We start from the raw sequence: 20,490 nt of genomic DNA on the forward strand, positions 1-20,490 counted from the left end.
GGCCACCAGCAGAAGAACGTTTGATCTGCTTCATTTGCACATCATTTGTCTTGCTGCCAAGCACTCTGAATGGGGGCTCTCCTCCCATGGGTGCCACTCAGCCACAGCAACCAGGCTGGTTAACCATTGCCCTGAACCCTATGCCCCAGCCACAACGTAGTGTGATCCTTGCGTGGTTGGAGCTACACCATGCAGGTACTGGACAACATTCCCATTCCCATTCCCTTCCATCCCACACACACACACACACTTCAGTAAAATTTGGAAGAGGAATGGTAAGTCAAACCCAACAATGGGATGAAACATTGGTTAAAGTGCTGAAACAGGAAAAAACCAGTGTCCAAAATCATAACCCGTATCCAAACAAGACTGGCACCTGGAAGACAGTCCAGTGTAAATGCAGAGGGGAAAATGAATAGTGGAAGGATGGACTTTTATCACAGTAAAGTTAGTAGCACTGCAAGGGCTGGGGCCACATGTTGTAGAGGTGGCAAAAAATTATTTAACTGATAGAAATAACTGGTTACTGAGAAGTAGCAGTTACTGTAATAACTGTTCATCTGATAATGACAGTTTTTCTAATAACTGCCAGTAGAGAGCCTGTGACTGGCATGTGACTGGCCGAGCTGCTGCGATGCCATGTTTATGCCACAGGTCTCTCTTGAGCACTATGTTTGCAGTGCTTTTCGGAGTTAAGATTACTATTTTGAAGACTTTGGGAAACAATTAGAAGGTAATTTGAGTTATTTACAGATTCAATGTGCATTCTGTATGTGTTTGCACTTTACTTAGACAGCTTTTTGAATGAAATTTACACATGAGAGCTTAAATATGAGATCAAATAAGGAAGTATTTTGTTACGAAATCAGTACTGATATGATGATAGGAGTGGTACTGTATGTAGCTGACCACCTTTAATTCATTCTGCACACATTCAGAAATGATGCCAGTGTGTGCTGCTTTCGAATGTACTAACACAGGCAAAGGTGGATTTCGTAGGCTTTAATTTCTGTGGAATGAGGAAAGAAGAAAGCAGTGGGCTGTTGCAGTTAACAGGGTAATGTAAATCACACAGAAGTCTTGTGGAAACTGATGAACTACTCTTATCTATGTGAAGTAAGTGGTTTTAAGTTTCCAACTGCATACAACATGAGTTTTAAGCTAGATGTTGTTGTGAGATGTAACATTTGGCCTGTGTATTTACGGTGTGCAATTTTTTATAGCACATCTAATTCTTGTAAGCATAGAATTAAAATGTAGTTATGTAGCAGATGTCGACAAATTGTGGTCATTCCAGATGACTAGATTATTTGTTTATCAATTTATCATTGCTTTTATTTGGGCAGGAAGCTTCACAGTTGTTTTTCAGAATCTCTCTCTTTTTTTTCTCTCTCTAGTATATTTGTGTAAACATGTTTTTCAGATATCAATTTACCACAGCTCCTTTCTTTTGCTTCTTTATTAAGAAACATTTCGTTTATGACAACTGGGAGAAAGTGAGGGTTGATGGCAAGAGAAGCTCAAATCCAACGCCATACCAACAGTTTTTTCTCATATAGTACCAAAGGTTAAAAGAAGGAAAATTAAACTATGCCATCAGCATCCAACTCAAGAAAATGAAAGCAGCAGTCCCACAGCAGAGACTGTTGCAGACATCCAGCAGCAGTGTGACGAAGATCCATGTGTAGTGTGAAAGACAGTGAAATAAGTGAACCAGCAGAATATGATCTCACAGAAAAATTATATAAACTATTAGGTTACATTCATGTTCAACAGAGACAGATTTCAGCTCTCAAGGAGGAAGTCAGTTGTCTTACTTTGAGGAATACACAACTAAAAAATAAACTCCACAGTATGTGTCACTCAGTTCCATATAATCTAAAAACATTGTGTAATGACAATCAACTGGAGAGTTAAAATAAGAAAAAAGTGAAATGGACAGCAAGTAATGTGAAAAATGCTCTCCAGTTGAAATTTGCATGTGGCAGCAAAGGATTTGATTATTTAATTAGTTCAGCTTTGCCCTCACAGTGGACACTATGGAGGAGACGTCAAGATTTGAACTTGGTATTCTAGACCAACTCTTCACACTCCTCAAAGAAAAGGTTGAAAGTGTGGGTGAACAAGAACAGGACTGTGTTCTACTGCTTGATGAAATGTCAATTACTCCAAGCAGGGAATTTGATGTGGGAACAGGTGAGTTTACTGGCCATGTTACCCTTCCAAGGCATGAAGCTGTTGCCACACATGCTTGCGTTTTTCTTTTGGGCGGTATCTCTTCCAGATGGAAGCAAGTAGTGGCATATCATTTTACTGGAAGTAAGCTAAGTGGTAAAATTTTGTATGACATCATTTCACAAATAATTAAATGCAGTGAGCATATAGGACTATGTGCACAGTGTGTGACATCAGATATGGGTGCTGCAAATCAAAGTACATGGAGACATTTTGGAATTGTTTCTGGAAAAACCTCTGTTATTCAGAATTACATTTTAAATCCTAAAGATCCAGATAATATACTTTACTGCAGATGTGCCACACCTTTTAAAAAACATTAGACAATGTTTACTGTCCAACACAGTTATAAACATTCCTGAGAGGATACGGGACAAGTATAAGTTGCCATCCACAGTTGTTGACTGTAATCATATTAAGGAGCTATATTATTTTGATCAGGACAATGATTTGAAACTTGCTCCCGAGCTAACAACAGATGTAATAGAACCAAGTAAGTTCACCAAAATGAAAGTTTCTGGGGCACGTACTTTTCTCAGTCACGAAACCAGTTGCGGTCTGAAGTTTATGTCCTCTGAAACTGATATTGCTGAATACATAATGACAGCATGGTTTGTTGAGATAGTTGACAACTGGTTTTCAACAATGACTTCTAGCCATCCAATTACTGCCCTCAGCATCTTCAATCAAGAAAGATACAAGGAGGCTATCACATTGCTGAATGAAGTTATGATGATGACTGAGCAGATTTAAATTGGAAAATTTGGTCACGCGAAGCCAGTTGAACATGGTGTGAGACTGTCCACATAAAGTGTACTTGATCTGCAGGAAATCTTTTTACACAAGAATAATTACAAATTTTTGCTGACAGCTAGATTAACACAAGATTGCCTAGAAAATTTGTTCTCCTGTGTTAGAAGTATTCAGAAGGTTCCAACAGCACTGCAGTTCCAAAACAATTTGAAAACTATGTGTGTTGCTCAGTATTTCACAGATTTAGGGAAAGGATCCTATGACGAGCGATTCTGTCTACCTTTCCAGTTTTCTTGACCAACACTCCATTACACGCCCCACATCATCTGTAACTCAGCCTGTATTTAAGCTTCCAAAAGATTGGAAAGAGCACGAAACCAGTTGTGAGGATGATTTAAGTAACACCAAAAGAAATGCATTAAATCATATTGTCAGATATGTTATAGGGAGGGCAATGAAATTTGACAAGCTATGTGAGAAGTGCCTGAATGTACTAGCTTCACATACCGGACAAACCAAAGATTACAAAGATTATTGCACTTTTGTGAATTTGAAACAGTTCAGACAGGAAAACTACAGCCTTAACTATGCCTCAGAGGAGTGTTTTTCCAATTTATTTATTTATTATTTTTTTAATGGAAGTGATTTTTAGGAATATTGGCCCAACACTTGATAACTCGCAGAATTTGAACTGTTTTCAGTTTGTCATTGATAAATTTCATAGCAATGATCAAATCCGAGGAGTTCAGTTTCCCGATTGCCACAAAATTAAGTTGAAATTGGTGAAACGGTTTGTCAGATTTCGCCTGAAGATATTCTGTCTGAAAATGAAGAATAATATGTGCTTGAAATTTGGCCATGCTATGGCCAGCAAAACCTCTGCTATGCATGCACTGCACTGTTAGGTGGTTGTTGTAAATCTGATCTGTATTATGTGACAGTTATAAGAAATTGTTTCTTGTGCTTCAGCTCTGAAATTTTTCTGGGCTGAAGGACTGTGTTACAGTTGTATCTAATGACCAGTACAAGCTTCATGTCCCATCAGATCTCAAAATGATAACACCATTTCCAACAAACAAGTAAAATGTTTTTAACCATGAGGAGTCACATAGATGGTCCAGTATTTGTAGTGCATACATTGTATTTCAAGGTATTTGATGTGCTAGTCCTATATCAGTTGCTCATCAACATACACAGCGAAGAATTTAATGTTTGGGACTCAGATAATTTATGTTCAGAATTACAAGCTCAGATATCTTTGTTATCCTGAAGTTCATTGTTTTTAGTTTATCTGTGTAGTTCTGTTATTTATTGCCTATGTTTGTGCTACAATAGGTACAATTATTACTTCAGTATTTCTGGGGACTGAGCAGTAAATAAAAAGTTGCTGTCATCTGTGAACAGTATTGTTTCTGTCAGTGTGGTACTTTGCATGTAATCATTAATGTAAACTTTGAATAGTATTGTATCCAATGCATAGCATCATCCAAGTTTACGTACTCTTGTTCTGAGATATGCTTACCAATCCAGTTAAATGTTTCAGTAATCCATTCAATTCTGTTTTCTACGTAGGGTAGAAACCATTTCCTCACTATCCTCAACATTATAAGCATGTCAAGTTTCTTTAACAAAATTTGTTGGTCTAATGGCTCAAAGGTTAAATGGTGCCACCACACATGTTTTACATTTTCTAAATCTGAAGTCAAATTGTTCTTTACCAAGAAGTCTGCTGTAAGTGATTCATAAGCTTGTTTTTTGAATAGTTTTTACTGTCATCATGAAAGATGACAATGCTGGGAATTGAAATTTCCTACATTTTGACTGCCATCTAATCTGTGTGCACAGGAAGAAACTTAAGTGTGTTTGAAATGTAGTGGGTTGGTAGTCGGCTATCAGTGGTATATTACTACCATCAAATAAAGCCCTTTCATCCTATTAATGCATTCTCTTGGCACGTACACTGTTGTTTAAAGCTCTAGGAGTTTTACTTTTAATACTGAACACTAAATTACTGACTGCCTATTGCTAGACAATAGCACAAACACTAGTGGTAGCATAGTGTTATATAGTGTACAGTGGCTTGTGTTAGTAAATTCTGTTATAGGTAAGTTTCACCACTGCCAAATCATTTGTTTATAAAATATACAAAGGTCTTAGGATTAAGTATCACACAAAACTTTTTTTTAAATATTTAGCTGTCTATATTGTTTATGCACCGTATGATGGATTTTGTTTCGACTGTTTAATTAAAGCCTTAATAAGAGTAATGGTATCTGTTGTTAATTACTGACAAATAGAGATATTGCATTCTATTTTACTCACTACCTTTAATTGCCTACATTCTTACTGATGTACACTTTGTTCTAAATCTGTTTGTTATGCTGAAAATAAAGTAACGAGTTTGGGTAATTTTGTGTGTACTTAATATGTCTGAAGATACTTTGAATTTCCAGAGAATTTCCTATTAACCAATAGTCACTTCACTCCTGGACAATCTAATTAAAGGGAATGCTTCATCAAATAACTGTTTGAAAAATGTTATGTACTTCCATATTTATACATTCTGTGTGCCAGTCTGCCCCTCAGTCCCTCAGTGCTTTTTCTGTCTGCTGAACACCGACCTGTCCTCATGTGCATCTTTTCCTCACTGTGGGGTCTATGGACCAATGCATCTAATCTAATTCAGTACTGTTGATAATGGCCATGTGGACAGGAAACTACATAGGATGACATTGAGAACAGCTTATCAAAATTCCAGGCCACCTCAAATCTATTCACTGAATAGGTCAGTTGGGAGGTGCAATTCTTCACTGATGGTTGCCACCTGAATATCCACATTCTGTGGCAAAGAGAGGGTATGCCTACGATTTGTATGAGACCCAATAGAAATTTGTCTTTATGAAGCTCTTGTTTCAAATTTATTCCTCCTTGTTGCATTCTGTAATGTCCAGTCAAGAGGAAGTGACCTAAGACTTGAAGTAATTGAATGCAGGACACAGCCATTCTGAGGTAAGTCCGGGCAGATATAAATGCATTGTATATTATAGGTTTGTACATAGTCAAAGTCTGAAGACACCTGAATTGTCTGAGAAGCACTTTAAGATGCTATAAACTTGAGCAATATTCATCCTTTACTACTGTCATCTTTGTAATGACAAATGGCTGGAAATATATTCTGTGTCATCTAACATAGAAACAGGCTGAGGAATTATGACCAAAAGATAAAAATTGGCAATTGCACACAGTTGTAATAGTAAAGGAACATGAATTAACACACATTTGTGTTGTTAACATCTTATCGCTTACAGACTCTCATAATACAGGCAGCTACTAATTTATTATCACCTTTATTATTGTTATAATAAAAGTAACAATTGATTCATAGATTTGTTTAAAGGTTAATCATGTAACCAAAATTGTTTGTTTCTTTACTTCACTGAAGTAACTTTTTAGTTTCAGGTGCCTGTTCTTGTTTCCTTGTAAATCCATCGTACCAACAAGTATTGCAATGTACTCATTTTTTATGTACTACATTTCTTTAAATTTTCATGCTTCTCGTCTCCAAGTTCTTTTATGAAGCCTGAATCCGCCAGTCCTCACTGGTAAGGGAAAACTTGTGACGTCAATTTCAGGTTATTTGCGAACCAGAACACAAGGCACTTTTTTGCATTTCACTATTATCATCGCTCGAGTTTCGACATGGATAAATTATTAACATATGTTTTTTGAATTTGTAGTTGGATGTGTCAGCACTATTCGCTGAAAACCTTTTGCTGAACAAATCACCTTTGAAAACTTTTCCGTTCTGTGGCGTACCACGTCTGCAGATTTATTGTTTGAACTGAGATAGTAATATTTGTTAGAATTAGTTTTCTTGTTATATTAGCTCATTACTGCAGTGCATTTTACATGACCTGATATCAATAATGTTTCTTAATGATGAAGTTACCCATCAGAAGCATTCAGTCTATGAGAATGTCTTATGAATACTTTCTGTCATGTCTTCAAACAGTGGTACACTGCTTATGATTTTATCAGATGTAATGTGTGGTATATTTTTAACGTTTTGCACTTGAGATGGAAAACAAATCCCACAGGGTCTATATTTGTTATTGCGGTGATCTGTCTTCCAAACAAGCTTCAAGACAGAAATATCAAGGTCCCGAATGAACTCTCTCTCTCTCTCTCTCTCTCTCTCTCTCTCTCTCTCTCTCTCTCTCTCTACAGGCTCTCTAACTGCCAGTAGTGCTTGGCACCATCTGTCTACCGAAGTGTGTACTACACTTTTAAACAAACAAAGCAGAGGGAGTGACTACCTGTAAGGTATTCTACAACTAGCAGAAATAATGGTCAGACAGAGTGCCATTTGTTTATCAAAGTGTCACTTCAGTTTCGTGCTATCTAACTATGTAGAGTTACCATAAGGAATTAGCGCAACAGTGGAAATAAACATCAGTAGATGAGTATTAAATTATCTTTCTGTGGCAGTTGTCATATACTCTATTGTTGTAACTGTCAGATCGTGAATCAACTGTGGCAATAACCATCAGTAGATGAGCATACCTGTAAGTTATTTTTTGGTGACAGGTACTTCTTGCTCACAATTTTTTTTCTCTGGGAGTTACAGGCTACCATTACAGATTACTTGGAAGTTGATAACCATGTCCCAGACTCCAGTAGGTTGTAGCAGACTACGATGTTCCCATGAGAGGACAAATATTGGAGTTAAACAAGCTTTTTCATACTTCTATGGAAATAACCACTAGTTGTCAGGGCTTCCACATGGTTGATTTCAAATTAACTTGCTATTTCAATATTTGATGTATAGTGTATAGCTAAAAATAGTCCAATTACGATTTGAATTACTAAACACAGTCCTAGTAGGGACCCAAAATTTCATCAAAATGAGATGTTTGTTGGTGCAGGTAAGTCAACTAAGGAGTTGTTAATAATGAGAGCTAGAGATCTGAAGCTTTCAACATAGTTCAGAAGCTAATGGCAACATAACATTAATTTGTTTTCTCTTATGCTGTGTGGTAGACGGTCGTTTGTGTACCACAGCTGTTTCCCCCTTTTCCTACCTCCAACCACGAATTTTTGCAGTAAGAATAACCATCACTTCACTGCTGGTAAGCCTCCGTGTGACCTCTAATTTCTCTAATTTTTTCCTTCATGGTCTTTTTGTGATACGATATATATGTGGTGGGAAGCAATATATCGGTTGACTCGAATGAAGAAATTGAAATAAAACTGAAATTTAACAAATGTCTCTACTGTAATGTCATGAAATCCACTGAAAGATTTCTCTCTCTCACACACACACACACACACACACACACACACACACACACACACACACACACACGCGCGCGCAAGAGAGATGTGAGCCCCCTAGGGGAGGGGAGGGGAGGGGAGGGGAGGGGGGGGGGAGGGAGGAGGGGGTTTACAAGCAAGGAATGCTTGTAACTGGGTTCAGCAGACCAACTCCTCATATAAATTTTGTTTGGTAAGTTAATACACACAACAGGTAACTTCCTGATGCATTTGGTTCAAACTTTGTTTACAGCCACATTTACATGCAACAATGTACTTGTTAAAATTAATGTCCATTTCATACAAACTTACCAAATTTGTTAAGCAATCCTTGTATTACACCTACGTCTTGAAAAAGTGAAGAGCTATGTATCACAGTTATCCCGAATTGTTGGGCTAGGGGCAGGAGTTGGTACTACTGTTGCTAATCATTTTATCACAGCTTACATGAAGTGTCCCCTCTTTCAATTTCTACTGAAAACATGGCTGTGTAGTATTACAAATGGCAAAAAACCAGCTGCAGTAAAGTACCCAGTTTGCTTCTTCTGACAGCCAATTTAATAATTTTGCTATAATAAAAATTGTTTCAAAAATGTAGTTTGAAATAGTAAAGTAATGCTAAGAACAGAAGTGTATTTCAGAATTCCATAGAAAGGCAAATTACAGGTAACAGACTGACTATGAAGGTCTGGAGATTGATTTTCAGTCAGTCCTGGGACTTTTTTTTCAGTTACTTACCACTTCTGTCACCTCTGGCAATTAATTGTTAATGTGAAAAATTTCAAGGTCACAGAAAGGCAAGGACACATCACCACAAATAGAACCATGCCTAGTAAAGTCCTGCAAAGTTCAAACCACCCTTTGGACTGAGAGCATCTTTACCATTTACAAATAATATTCAAATTTCAGTAAGTCTAATTACTGCAGTAATTATGAACTGCTCACACTCACATGTGTATAAGTCATAATGTATAAGTGAAAATGAATAAGTGAAAGAGTGCAATAGAAGAGAAGTGACAAATAATCATTGATGTTAATCAGCTCATGCAATTAATAAGATGTGTAGATGTGTTATATACATCTTACACATGCTAAAATGGAGGTTTATACCACCTTAATTATGAGAAAAGATATTGGTTAGAAAAAGCCTATTTTCAGTTATCATTCACCTGCTGTGATTTGTATGTTGAACCTCATATTTGTGTATGCATACTCTTATTTAATTGCAGAAATTGTTAAGCATGTAACATAAGAATGGCAAATTAGTTTGTTATTTTTAACACATATTTGAGTGCTAACAGGGATTTGTAGCTCTGGAAAAGAGATTAACATACTCTGCAACAGAAATTACAAATGAGGTTTTCTGTATAGCATACTGGTTCATACTTATGTAGGGGCCCTTCAGTACTCTCATAACTTAAATAAATAGGGGACACCTTTCCATCAGGAGAGTAGCTCAGAATTAGAAGAATCAATCATAATTACCTTCAGCAAATATGATATGTCACCACCATGAACAACCAACATCACTTTGCATCTCCAGGATACAAATTCAATGTCATTATTACACTGTATCTCTAAGTACATCCTCCTATGTACAGTATCAAAGTGGGATGAACACTACACTATATACAGGGTGTTTGGACTTTCCTGTTATAAGCTACCAATGCTTGTGGAGTACAGTGGGTACATAATATTTTGAATAGGAATCTATGTCTGGAAATGTACCTTTTCCATTCTACGACAGTTTCAATTCGGATGTTTAACTTGTCCACTTCTGCTTGGGGAATTGAATTAGATGAGACGCAGTACAATTATTAGGTAACAATTGGAAATGAATCTTAACAAAACATCTATTTATCTCTTGAGCACATTTGTTTGTATTAACACTCAAACATTACATTCTGTATGTACAGTATGCTGGATTCATTTTTGTTTTTCAGTAACGTAAACATACAATGTTTCTGTGTTAATACTAACAAATTTGCTTAAGTGATAAATGGATGTTTCATTACGCTTCATTTCAAATTGTTACCTAATAATTGTACTGTGTCACACCTAATTCAATTCCACAAGTGTAAGTGGACGAGTTAAACATCTGAACTGAAACCATTATAGAACAGAAACGCTAAGTTTCTGGACATGGGTTCATATTCAAATTATTTTCTACTCACTTCCCTCTACAAATCCTTCAAGTTTGTAACACGTATTTCCAAACACCCAGTATATGATATGTCATCTGATGCTGTAACTCTTCTGACATGTTTTAATAAACTAATGAAGTTGTGGTAGGACATTGACACCTTTTGCCTGCAGCAGGAAAGATATTACTGCATTGGCTATCACAAATGTGGTGAAGACACTGGTTTAGTCCTTTTAAATGTTTCCAAACCAGAGGATATATATTTTTTCTGGAAGCAAGGGACAACACATTGTTGCTGTCATCAGGTTACAATGGGCAGTGCACATGACATACTTAATATACTGACTGCCATACTATATTATGATGATGATTACTTATAAAATTTCCTGATGGTTGTTTAACACTAATTATGCACAATCTGTGTAATACTTATTTCAATTGCCTTGCAGTTTGTTCCTTCCACCCATCCGCCAAACCATATGTTGTTGATCGGGTAGTCTAGAGACATAAAGAGGTGGTCATGCTGACTCAGATTTATTATCAGCAACAGACAGTACCTCACAGTTGTCACCTGCTGACTGAGAATGGAGGAAGGCAACAAAATTAAAGTTCCATTTGTACTGTAATCAGTTAAGTCTAAACATGATCTGTGATTTACCTTACGTTTCAATCAGGGCAGTCATGTGGAGAACAGAGTAAGTAAGTGAAAAGTTTGAAGCTTGTAATAGTTCTGGTTATATTTTAGATTGCTAATCTGCATCTCTTTAATGCAGAAACTCTGTTACTCTTTCTGTGACAAAGGCATCAAAACACACATGTGCATTTCATTACCTGTGATGTGTGCATAAAAAAGTAAGATATGGAGGTTTATATTCCTCTTCTGCATTGTGTTTGTCAAATACAAGAATTCTACTGGATCAGTATCTTAATTCCCACAATTAAGTACTACACAAACATTACGTAACTGGAAATAAGTTACTTCCACTGAACAAAGTGAACACATTTGAGATTGTAAAAATACATGTTTACAGGTACACCTTTGCCTTCATACAGTAAATAATATTTATAGACATGATACACAAAAGTGCTAGACATAGTGCTCGTATACAATAATTGCTCCTTAAACTCACAACTATTTATCAAAAAATGCTGGGCTAAATGTAATGTTAAAAAATTATGACATAAATTTGCATACTGTTGTTTTGTACAGAAAATGTCCAAGACACATCACAACTTACCACTGTTATCCTGTCCAAAGACGTGAATCTGCCATCTGCAAACAGAAGAGGCAGACAGAAAATCATCTTCTGTCCAAACTACTGCCTCTGGATTTCCTTCTAGGGACTGCCTAATTACTGCAAATAGAAAATAAAAGTCGTCAAGTTAATTGGTGTGTGTGTGTGGGGGGGGGGGGGGGGGGGCGGCGCGCGTGTGTGTGTGTGGGTGCGTGCACGCGCGCACACATGACACATGAATAACTGGATCCCCATATTCCCTTTACTATTTGCTACTATTTTACAAATCTATGAATGTAATTCAGTTTTCTGACAAATGGGATTCCAAAAGAAAGTTCCATTTGGGTACTGTTACGAAAAATAAATAAATAAATGGTTTATTTGTCCATAATAACTTAACAGTCATGGGCATAGTCAGTTTACGAACACAAGAACATTAAAAAAAGTTTAGAAGTAAAGACAAATTATACACAATAACATTAAAAAACCTTGATGGAGTATGAACATTTATCAATTAACAGTTGCTTTAATTTTGTCTTAAATATGTTTCCTTTTAACAATTTTGTATTATTTGGCAATCTCTTATAAAAATGTCTTCTAGCAGAAAATGGACTATGATCTGTTGCTTCACCTGGTCCTACTCAACTCAACAAGCCTCCTTCCTAGATGTTGACCTCCACCTCAAAGATAGCTACATCAGTACCTCTGTCAATATCAAACCTACTAACCACCAGTAATTCCTCCTCTTTGACAGCTGCCACCTGTTCCATACCAAGAAGTCCCTTCTGTACAGTCTAACCACCCATGGTCATCGCATCTGCAGTGACGAGCAGTCCCTCTTGAAATACACCGAGGGTCTCGCTGAAGCCTTAACTGACTGCATTTATCCTCCCAACCTCATACAAAAACAAATCTCCCATGCCTTATCTTTCCAGTCTCCCAGCACCTCCCAAAACCTCAACGTCTGACCACAGAAGATCATTCACCTCATAACTCAGCGCCACCCAGGACTGGAGCAACTGAATTACATTATCCGCCAGGGTTTCCATAGCCTCTCTTTGTGCCCTGTAATGAGAAACATGCTGCCCACTATCCTTCCCACCCCTCCAACACTGGTATCCGCCATCCACTGAACCTACACAATATACTCATCCAACCTTACACAACCCCTGCTCCCAATCCCTTTCCTCATGGCTCACACCCCTATAATAGACCTAGATGCAATACCTGTCCCACAAATCCTTCCACCATCACTTCTCCAGTCCGGTCACTAACATCACCTATCCCATCAACAGCAGAGCTACCTGTGAAACCAGACATGTGTTCTACAAGCTAAGCTGCAACCACTGTGCTGCATTCTATGTATGCATGACAACCAGCAAGCTGCCTGTTCGCGTGAATGTCCACCGACAAACTGTGGCCAAGAAACAAGTGGACCACCCTGTTGCTGAAAACTCTGCCAAATATGATATCCTTCATTTCAATGACTGCTTCACAGTCTGTTCCATACTGATCCTTCCCACCAAGCTTTCCTGAACTGCGTAGGTGGGAACTTTCCCTGCAACACGTCCTACATTCCCGTAACACTCCTGGCCTCAACCTCCATTAGTCACTGTCCTCACCCATCCAGCCTCTTTCCTGTTCCCATTCCAACACTACACAGCCGTCATACCACCACCACACCCAGTCTATTTATTTCTCTCCTTTTCCACTACCCCCCCCCTTTCCCCTTCTCTGAGTCTAACGTGCAGCACTTCACTGCCCGCCACCCCCACCATACTATCCCTCCCCCTCCCCACTCCACCCGCCTACTTACCCCCACCCAGTCGCCACTCCCATCATCCACTGCTGCTTCTGCTCGTAGTGTGGTTTCAGTTGCCTGACACTGCAGTCACGTGTGTGTGTGTGTGTGTGTGTGTGTGTGTGTGTGTGTGTGTGTGTGTGTGTGTGTGTGTGTGTGTGTGTTTGTGGGTGTGCGCACGCTAATTTGGTATGGAGAGGGCATAGGATGATATTCTCTCTCTGATGGTGTGGAGTTTATTAGAGAAGGCTGTAGCGCAACAGATAGTGTTCCATATATGTCTGTCTATTGTTAACGAAAGCCTAATGGGTGAAAGGTATTGTGAGAGTCTTTTTGCTGTACCTATCTGCAACTCAGCATCTCCGCTATATGGTGAGTAGCAACTTTCCTTCTCATAATATTGTTACATTCCATCATGATTTCCCATTGTTTGATATAATGAAATAAGGTGAAACAAATATCAGGTCAGTAAGTGCATGGGGTTAGGCAATGAAAAATAAGGTGTGGTAAAAAGAAGGGCCAACTGTATCTAAAAGCAACTAAAACAAAATAAATTGGAGATGAATGAGGCAGCTGGAGAAGGAGGTAGGGTCATGAGTCCCAGACCCAGCATGCAGTTGGAGAGCCCCATCCCAACCACCCCATCCTTGGCCACAAAAGTAGTTCAAATGTTGTATGTGATAGTAAAAATCACTTTCACAGAGAGAGCAAAGAACAAGTTCAAATGTTCATAAGTCGTCTGCCAGCATAAGAGGTGAAGAATTTGGAAGGCCATGTTTAGCATGAAGAGCCACGAGTACATGAGCTGCTGTTAGGAAGGCTCAGAAACCACAACTTGGAGATGGCTTGTTACATACAATAAAACTACGGGTTAATTTGGTATGGAGAGGACATATGATAACATTCTTTCACTGATAGTGTGGAGTTTATTAGATGAGACTGTAGCCCAACAGATAGTGTTAAATCACCGGGTGAAGAACTGCAAATTGACATAAGGGTTTGTCAAAGGGAATTTTGGGTGAGTAATCACTCTCTAGCCCAACAGTCTGCCACTTGATCCCTGGGATACCCACACAACCTGCGACTCACAGAAAGATTACTGAGCAGACGGTATGACTAAGGCCAGAGAGGAGGTAATGAACAGCAGACATCACATGGTAGCAAGAGTAACCTCGATCAGTAACCTTTAGGCTGCTCAATGACTCACAAAAATTTTATGTTGTGGGAAGTTCGTATAATAAAATGTAGAGCTCTATTGTAGGGTAAAGGAACACACATGGAAAGGTCTTGGGAGTGACAAACTTTAGATGATTCTTGAAACAGTTTAGTCCCAATTCATGGTCTGGGTTGGAACGAAGTGGGGAAGGGGGTGGGGGGTGGGGGGGAAGGGGTCAGGGAAACATGGGGAACACATTCTATAGGGGTTGAGTGGAGGTCCCAGCAGAGCACCTCAAGGTACACTCCAACTGATAATCCCAGCCAAGGGCAGATGCCAGGGGTTGATGCCCCTTGTATGCAATAAGAATTTGATAAGTTGGATGATTACAAAATTGTCAGATGGTGATCACATAACTGAGCAATAGTTGGTACTGTCAGAACTGAAGAGATAAGTTTCCATGCTTCTGCAAGGAGACTGTCTACAACTCTAATCCGGAAAGTGTCAAGGCCAGTCTTACTTCACACTGATGGACTACATCCAATAATTTCAAAGCCGACAGTGCCACCAATCCATAAACCTGGCAACCATAGTCCAAGTGGGGTGATACCAGGACCTGGTAAATACAGGAGAGAGCAATGCAATCTTCACTCGAGTGGTGTGTGCAAGAAAGTGGAGAGTGTTAAGCTTTTGCATGCAGCTAGTCTTTAGCTGAGTAATACGGGGCAGCTATGTAAGCTGTTTATCAAACAGGAATCCCGAATATTGGGACTGTGCAACAACATTCAAGTACTGGGTACCCAAGTACATGCTAAAGTTAGGTTGGACCATAGTACAACAGTAGAAATGCATGGCTCGCATTTTTGCAGAAGAAATGTGGAAGCCATGGGTAAGGGTCCAAGAAGAAGCCCTTCAGAAGGACTTTGGAACTGACATTCAGCCAAGGTCGCGTATTAGAAGTGATACTAATTGCAAAAGTCAGTGACATAAACCATGAGGGGTAACCACTGATCTGACAGAAGTTCCTAGCCCATTGATGGCAATGAGGAGGAGAGTAACACTCAGCACGGAACCCTGCAGGATGCTGTTCTCTCGGACTGACGGGGAACTGATTGTTGTACCAACTGTAACATGAAACAACGAGTGGAATAAAAACTGACAAATAACTGGTAGGAAGCCTCAAATGTCCTAGTCACAGAGCATACGTAAAATGTAATGGCACCAAGGGGTGCCTCCTGGATACCACACGACAAGACAACAAAAGGCCCTGCCATTTGAAAACTTAGTGTTATTGCTGGGAAATCATTTTTTCAAGTAGAGTGTACGTCAAGTTGGTCAGGCTAATCTCTCAGTGCCCATCAACTGCCATAGGTTTTTTTGTCTGGTTTAAGGATTGGGAGGATGATACTATTTCGCCATTGTGAAGGGGAACACCTTCTAACCAAATACTGTTTAGGACCCTGAGTAAATGGAACCTTTCACTAACACTCATTGTCAGATCATCCATTTATGAACTGAATCAGAGTCTGGGGCTGTATTGTGAGGTGAGTTAAGAGAGTGAAGCCATTCCGAATCAAAGACTCATTATATAATTTGCCCTGAAGAGGAATAAAGGATTGGGAGGTACCTTCAACTTGTCTTATCATCTGAAGGTAATGGGATAAGGAGGAGACACCAACACTGTTGCACAGTGGGTTGCAAGGAGTTCAGCAAGAACCTCGGTAGGAATACCACTGTGTAGGAAGAGACCTGGAAGAGTTGTTGATCTTTGGCAGCCCAGAAAACTACAGAGCCTGGGCCACAACTGGTATCAAGAGGCATGTGCTCTTCTCAAAGAGGAGACGACGTGCTCCAAGCATTCCTTCTTACTGTGTTTAATTAGATAGTGAACCTTAGTGTGAAGCCACTTGAAAGTGATCTGGGTGGAATGTGAAAGATGTTGCTCAAGATGTTGCAGGGCCCTTCAATAATCCTGTATAGCTATTGCTATGTTTTTGGTCCAACATGGCACTGGCCACCGCAGTGGCAGAGGGTCACATAGCAACCACTGTAGCGAAGCCACAAGATTATGGGAAAGAGATCGTAACACCGACAGCTGAAAAGGTGCCATGGGCAGTACTGAATTGGGTACAAGTACCACCATTGAGGAGAGACAGCTCAAGATCCGAAAGAAGCCGACCAATCAAAAGGCTCCTACCAAACCCTGTGGTAGTTCCCCCACAGGGGTTGGTATGCATTGAAATCCCAAAAAGGGGGGGAGTGGAGTGAGGGGGTAGTAGTTGGATTATGGTAGACATCTCAAGGCACTTAAGTGCCCTACACGGGGGGTAAATAAACATTACAAAATGGTGATCACTGGGGTCCTACACACTCAAACTGCTATTGCTTCCAATGTAGTACAGAGAGGAATCCACTCAACTGACGACATCCATGCGAATCAATCAACAGACCCACCCACATGCTCTCTTGGGACTAGTATGGTTCCAATGGAATGACCAGTAACTTCAAAGAGTTGGAGAATGCCATAAGCAAAATGTGGTTCTTGGACAGCAAGCACCCGGCCAACTTTTTCACACAGCCCACAGTTCTGCAAAAATTTACATAAGGTGGAGGCCAAGCCCTGATGTGGAGACCAAACATAAGTTAACTGAAACAGGTGGTGTAAAATAATGAAACAGAATGAGAAAGCTACACTCAACATACTGCAAGGCAGCTAGGTCATCAGCAGGAATTCTGTCATACAGACAAAGTCTGAGAAAAGATATAGTCACAGCATAAGATTGCAGTAAAAGCAAGGAAGAAGTACTGTAATGGCTTGGAACCCAATACTCACTCACCCCCCCCCCCCCCCCCCCCCGCCCCACACACACACACTCTCACAAGAGAGATGTGAGCTTCCTGGTGACAGCCTTTTAACTGATCTGTCCACATTGTCGTAAGTGGACCTACAGACACTACAAACCATGATGCAAGTTGGTATTTTTCACAATTACACATCACTGTTGAATGTGAAAGGAGTGGCAAATGACAGAAACATTCTAGAACGAACAGAGATTCAGTGCCTGGATCTTCAGATTTGTAGCCCAGCAATTACCTATTTACACAGGTGAAATGTGTTTGATGATGTAACTCCATGAATAACTTTCATCCTTCGAACACTGTGCAAGGAAGTCAAATGAAGCCTAAATCCTTGCTTCTTTTTGTTGTTATGGAAATGTACAAGTAACCTACTGTATGAAATTCACAAGAACTGGTTGTTTCCACATACTGATGTGAATATTGTCTACGGGTGTGCAGTTTCCATAATGGTTCTCTTCCTATCTATTATTAACCTCTTCTACATCTACACTCCGCAAGCCATCTGACGGAGTGTGGCAGAGGGTACCCTGAGTACCTCTATCAGTTCTCCCTTCTATTCCAGTCTCGTATTGTTCGTGAAAAGAAAGATTGTGTGTGGGCTCCAATCTCTCTGATTTTATCCTCATGAGATATACGTAGGAGGGAGCAATACGCTGCTTGACTCCTCGGTGAAGGTATGTTCTCGAAACTTCAACAAAAGCCCGTACCGAGCTGCTGAGCGTCTCTCTTGCAGAGTCTTCCACTGGAGTTTATCTATCATCTCTGTAACGCTTTCGCGATTGCTAAATGATCCTGTAACGAAGCGCTCTGCTCTCTATTGGATCTTCTCTATCTCTTCTATCAACCCTATCTGGTACGGATCCCATACCAGTAAACAGTATTCAAGCAATGGGCTAACAAGTGTACTGTAACCTACTTCCTTTGTTTTTGGACTGCATTTCCTTAGGATTCTTCCAATGAATCTCAGTCTGGCATCTGCTTTACTGAAGGTTAATTTTATATGGTCATTCCATTTTAAGTCACTCCCAATGCCTACTCCCGGATAATTTATGGAATTAACTGCTTCCAGTTGCTGACTTGCTATATTGTGGCTAAATGATAAAGGATCTTTCTATCTAAGTATTTGTAGCACGTTACACTTGCCTACATTGAGATTCAATTGCCATTCTCTGCACCACGTGTCAATTCTTTGCACATCCTCCTGCATTTCAGTACAATTTTCCATTGTTACAGCCTCTTGATAAACTACAGCATCATCTGCAAAAAGCCTCAGTGAACTTCCGATGTTATCCACAAGGTCATTTATATATATTGTGAATAGCAACAGTCCTACGACACTCCCTTGCGGCACACCTGAAATCACTCTTACTTTGGAAGACTTCTCTCCATTGAGAATGACATGCTGTGTTCTGTTATCCAGGAACTCTTCAATCCAATCACATAACTGGTCTGATAGTCCATATGCTCTTACTGTGTTTATTAAACGACTGTGGGGAATTGCATCAAATGCCTTGCAGAAGTCAAGAAACACGGCATCTACCTGGGAACCCATTTCGATGGCCCTCTGAGTCTCATGGACGAATAATGCGAGCTGGGTTTCACACAATCGCGTTTTTCAGAACCCATGCTGATTCTTAGAGAGTAGATTTCTAGTCTCCAGAAAAGTCATTATATTCTAACATAATACGCGTTCCAAAATTCTACAACTGATCGACGTAAGAGATAAAGTTCTATAGTTCTGCACATGTGTTCGACAGCCCTTCTTAAAAACAGGGATGACCTGTGCCCTTTTCCAATCTTTTGGAATGCTATTCTCTTCTAGAGAACTACAGTACACCGCTGCAAGAATGGGGGCAAGTTCCTTCGCGTACTCTGTGTAAAATCGAACTTGTATCCCATCAGGTCCAGCGGCCTTTCCTCGTTTGAGCGATTTTAATTGTTTTTCTATCCCTCTGTCATCTATTTCGAATCTACCATTTTGTCATCTGTGTGACAATCTAGAGAAGGAACTACATTGCAGTCTTCCTCAGTGAAACAGCTTTGGTAAAAGACATTTAGTATCTCGACGTTTAGTCTGTCATCCTCTGTTTCAGTACCATTTTGGTCACAGAGTGTCTGGACATTTTGTTTTGATCCACCTACCACTCTGACATAAGACCAAAATTTCTTAGGATTTTCTGCCAAGTCAGTACACAGAACTTCACTTTCGAATTCGTTGAACGCCTCTCGCATAGCCCTCCTCACACCACATTTAGCTTCGCGTAATTTTTGTTTGTCTGCAAGGCTTTGGCTATGTTTATGTTTGCTGTGAAGTTCCCTTTGCTTCCGCAGCAGTTTTCTAACTTGGTTGTTCTACCACGGTGGCTCTTTTCCATCTCTTATGATCTTGGTTGGCACATACTCATCTAATGCACATTGTACGATGGTTTTGAACTTTGTCCACTAATCCTAAACACTACCTGTACTTGAGGTAAAACTTTTGTGTTGAGCTGTCAAGTACTCTGAAATCTGCTTTTTGCCACTTTTGCTAAACAGAAAAATCTTTCTACCTTTTTTAAAATTTCTATTTATGGCTGAAATAACTGATGCTGTAACCGCTTTATGATTGCTGATTCCCTGTTATGCGTTAACTGTTTCAAATAGTTTGGGTCTGTTTGTCACCAGAAGGTCCAATATGTTATCGCCACGAGTTGGTTCTTTGTTTAACTGCTTAAGGTGGTTTTCAGATAATGCATTTAAAAAAAATTCAGTGGATTCTTTGTCCCTGCCACCGGTTATAAACGTTTGATTCTCCCAGTCTATATCTGGTAAATTAAAATCTCCACCAAAAACTATAACAGGGTCGGGAAATCTACTCTAAATATTTTCCAAATTTTCCTTCAGGTGTTCTGCCACAACAGCTGCTGAGCCAGGGGGCCTATAGCGTCATCCAGTTACCATGTTTGAGACTGCTTTAACCGTGACCTTCACCCAAATTATTTCACATTTCAGATCT

General features: G+C 39.6%; 1 protein-coding gene across 1 annotated transcript in view; it reads right to left on the minus strand.

Annotated features, from left to right (window-relative positions):
• Positions 1 to 20,490, minus strand: part of LOC126248611 (uncharacterized) — a 214,004-nt gene that overhangs the window by 69,027 nt on the left and 124,487 nt on the right. The window contains exon 4 of the mRNA XM_049949758.1: positions 11,683 to 11,799. Coding sequence (XP_049805715.1) covers positions 11,683 to 11,748 — 66 coding nt within the window. The 5' untranslated portion in view covers positions 11,749 to 11,799. The remainder of the gene's footprint in view (positions 1 to 11,682; positions 11,800 to 20,490) is intronic.

This window comes from Schistocerca nitens, chromosome 3 (assembly GCF_023898315.1).
Source record: "Schistocerca nitens isolate TAMUIC-IGC-003100 chromosome 3, iqSchNite1.1, whole genome shotgun sequence".
Lineage (NCBI taxonomy): Eukaryota > Metazoa > Arthropoda > Insecta > Orthoptera > Acrididae > Schistocerca > Schistocerca nitens.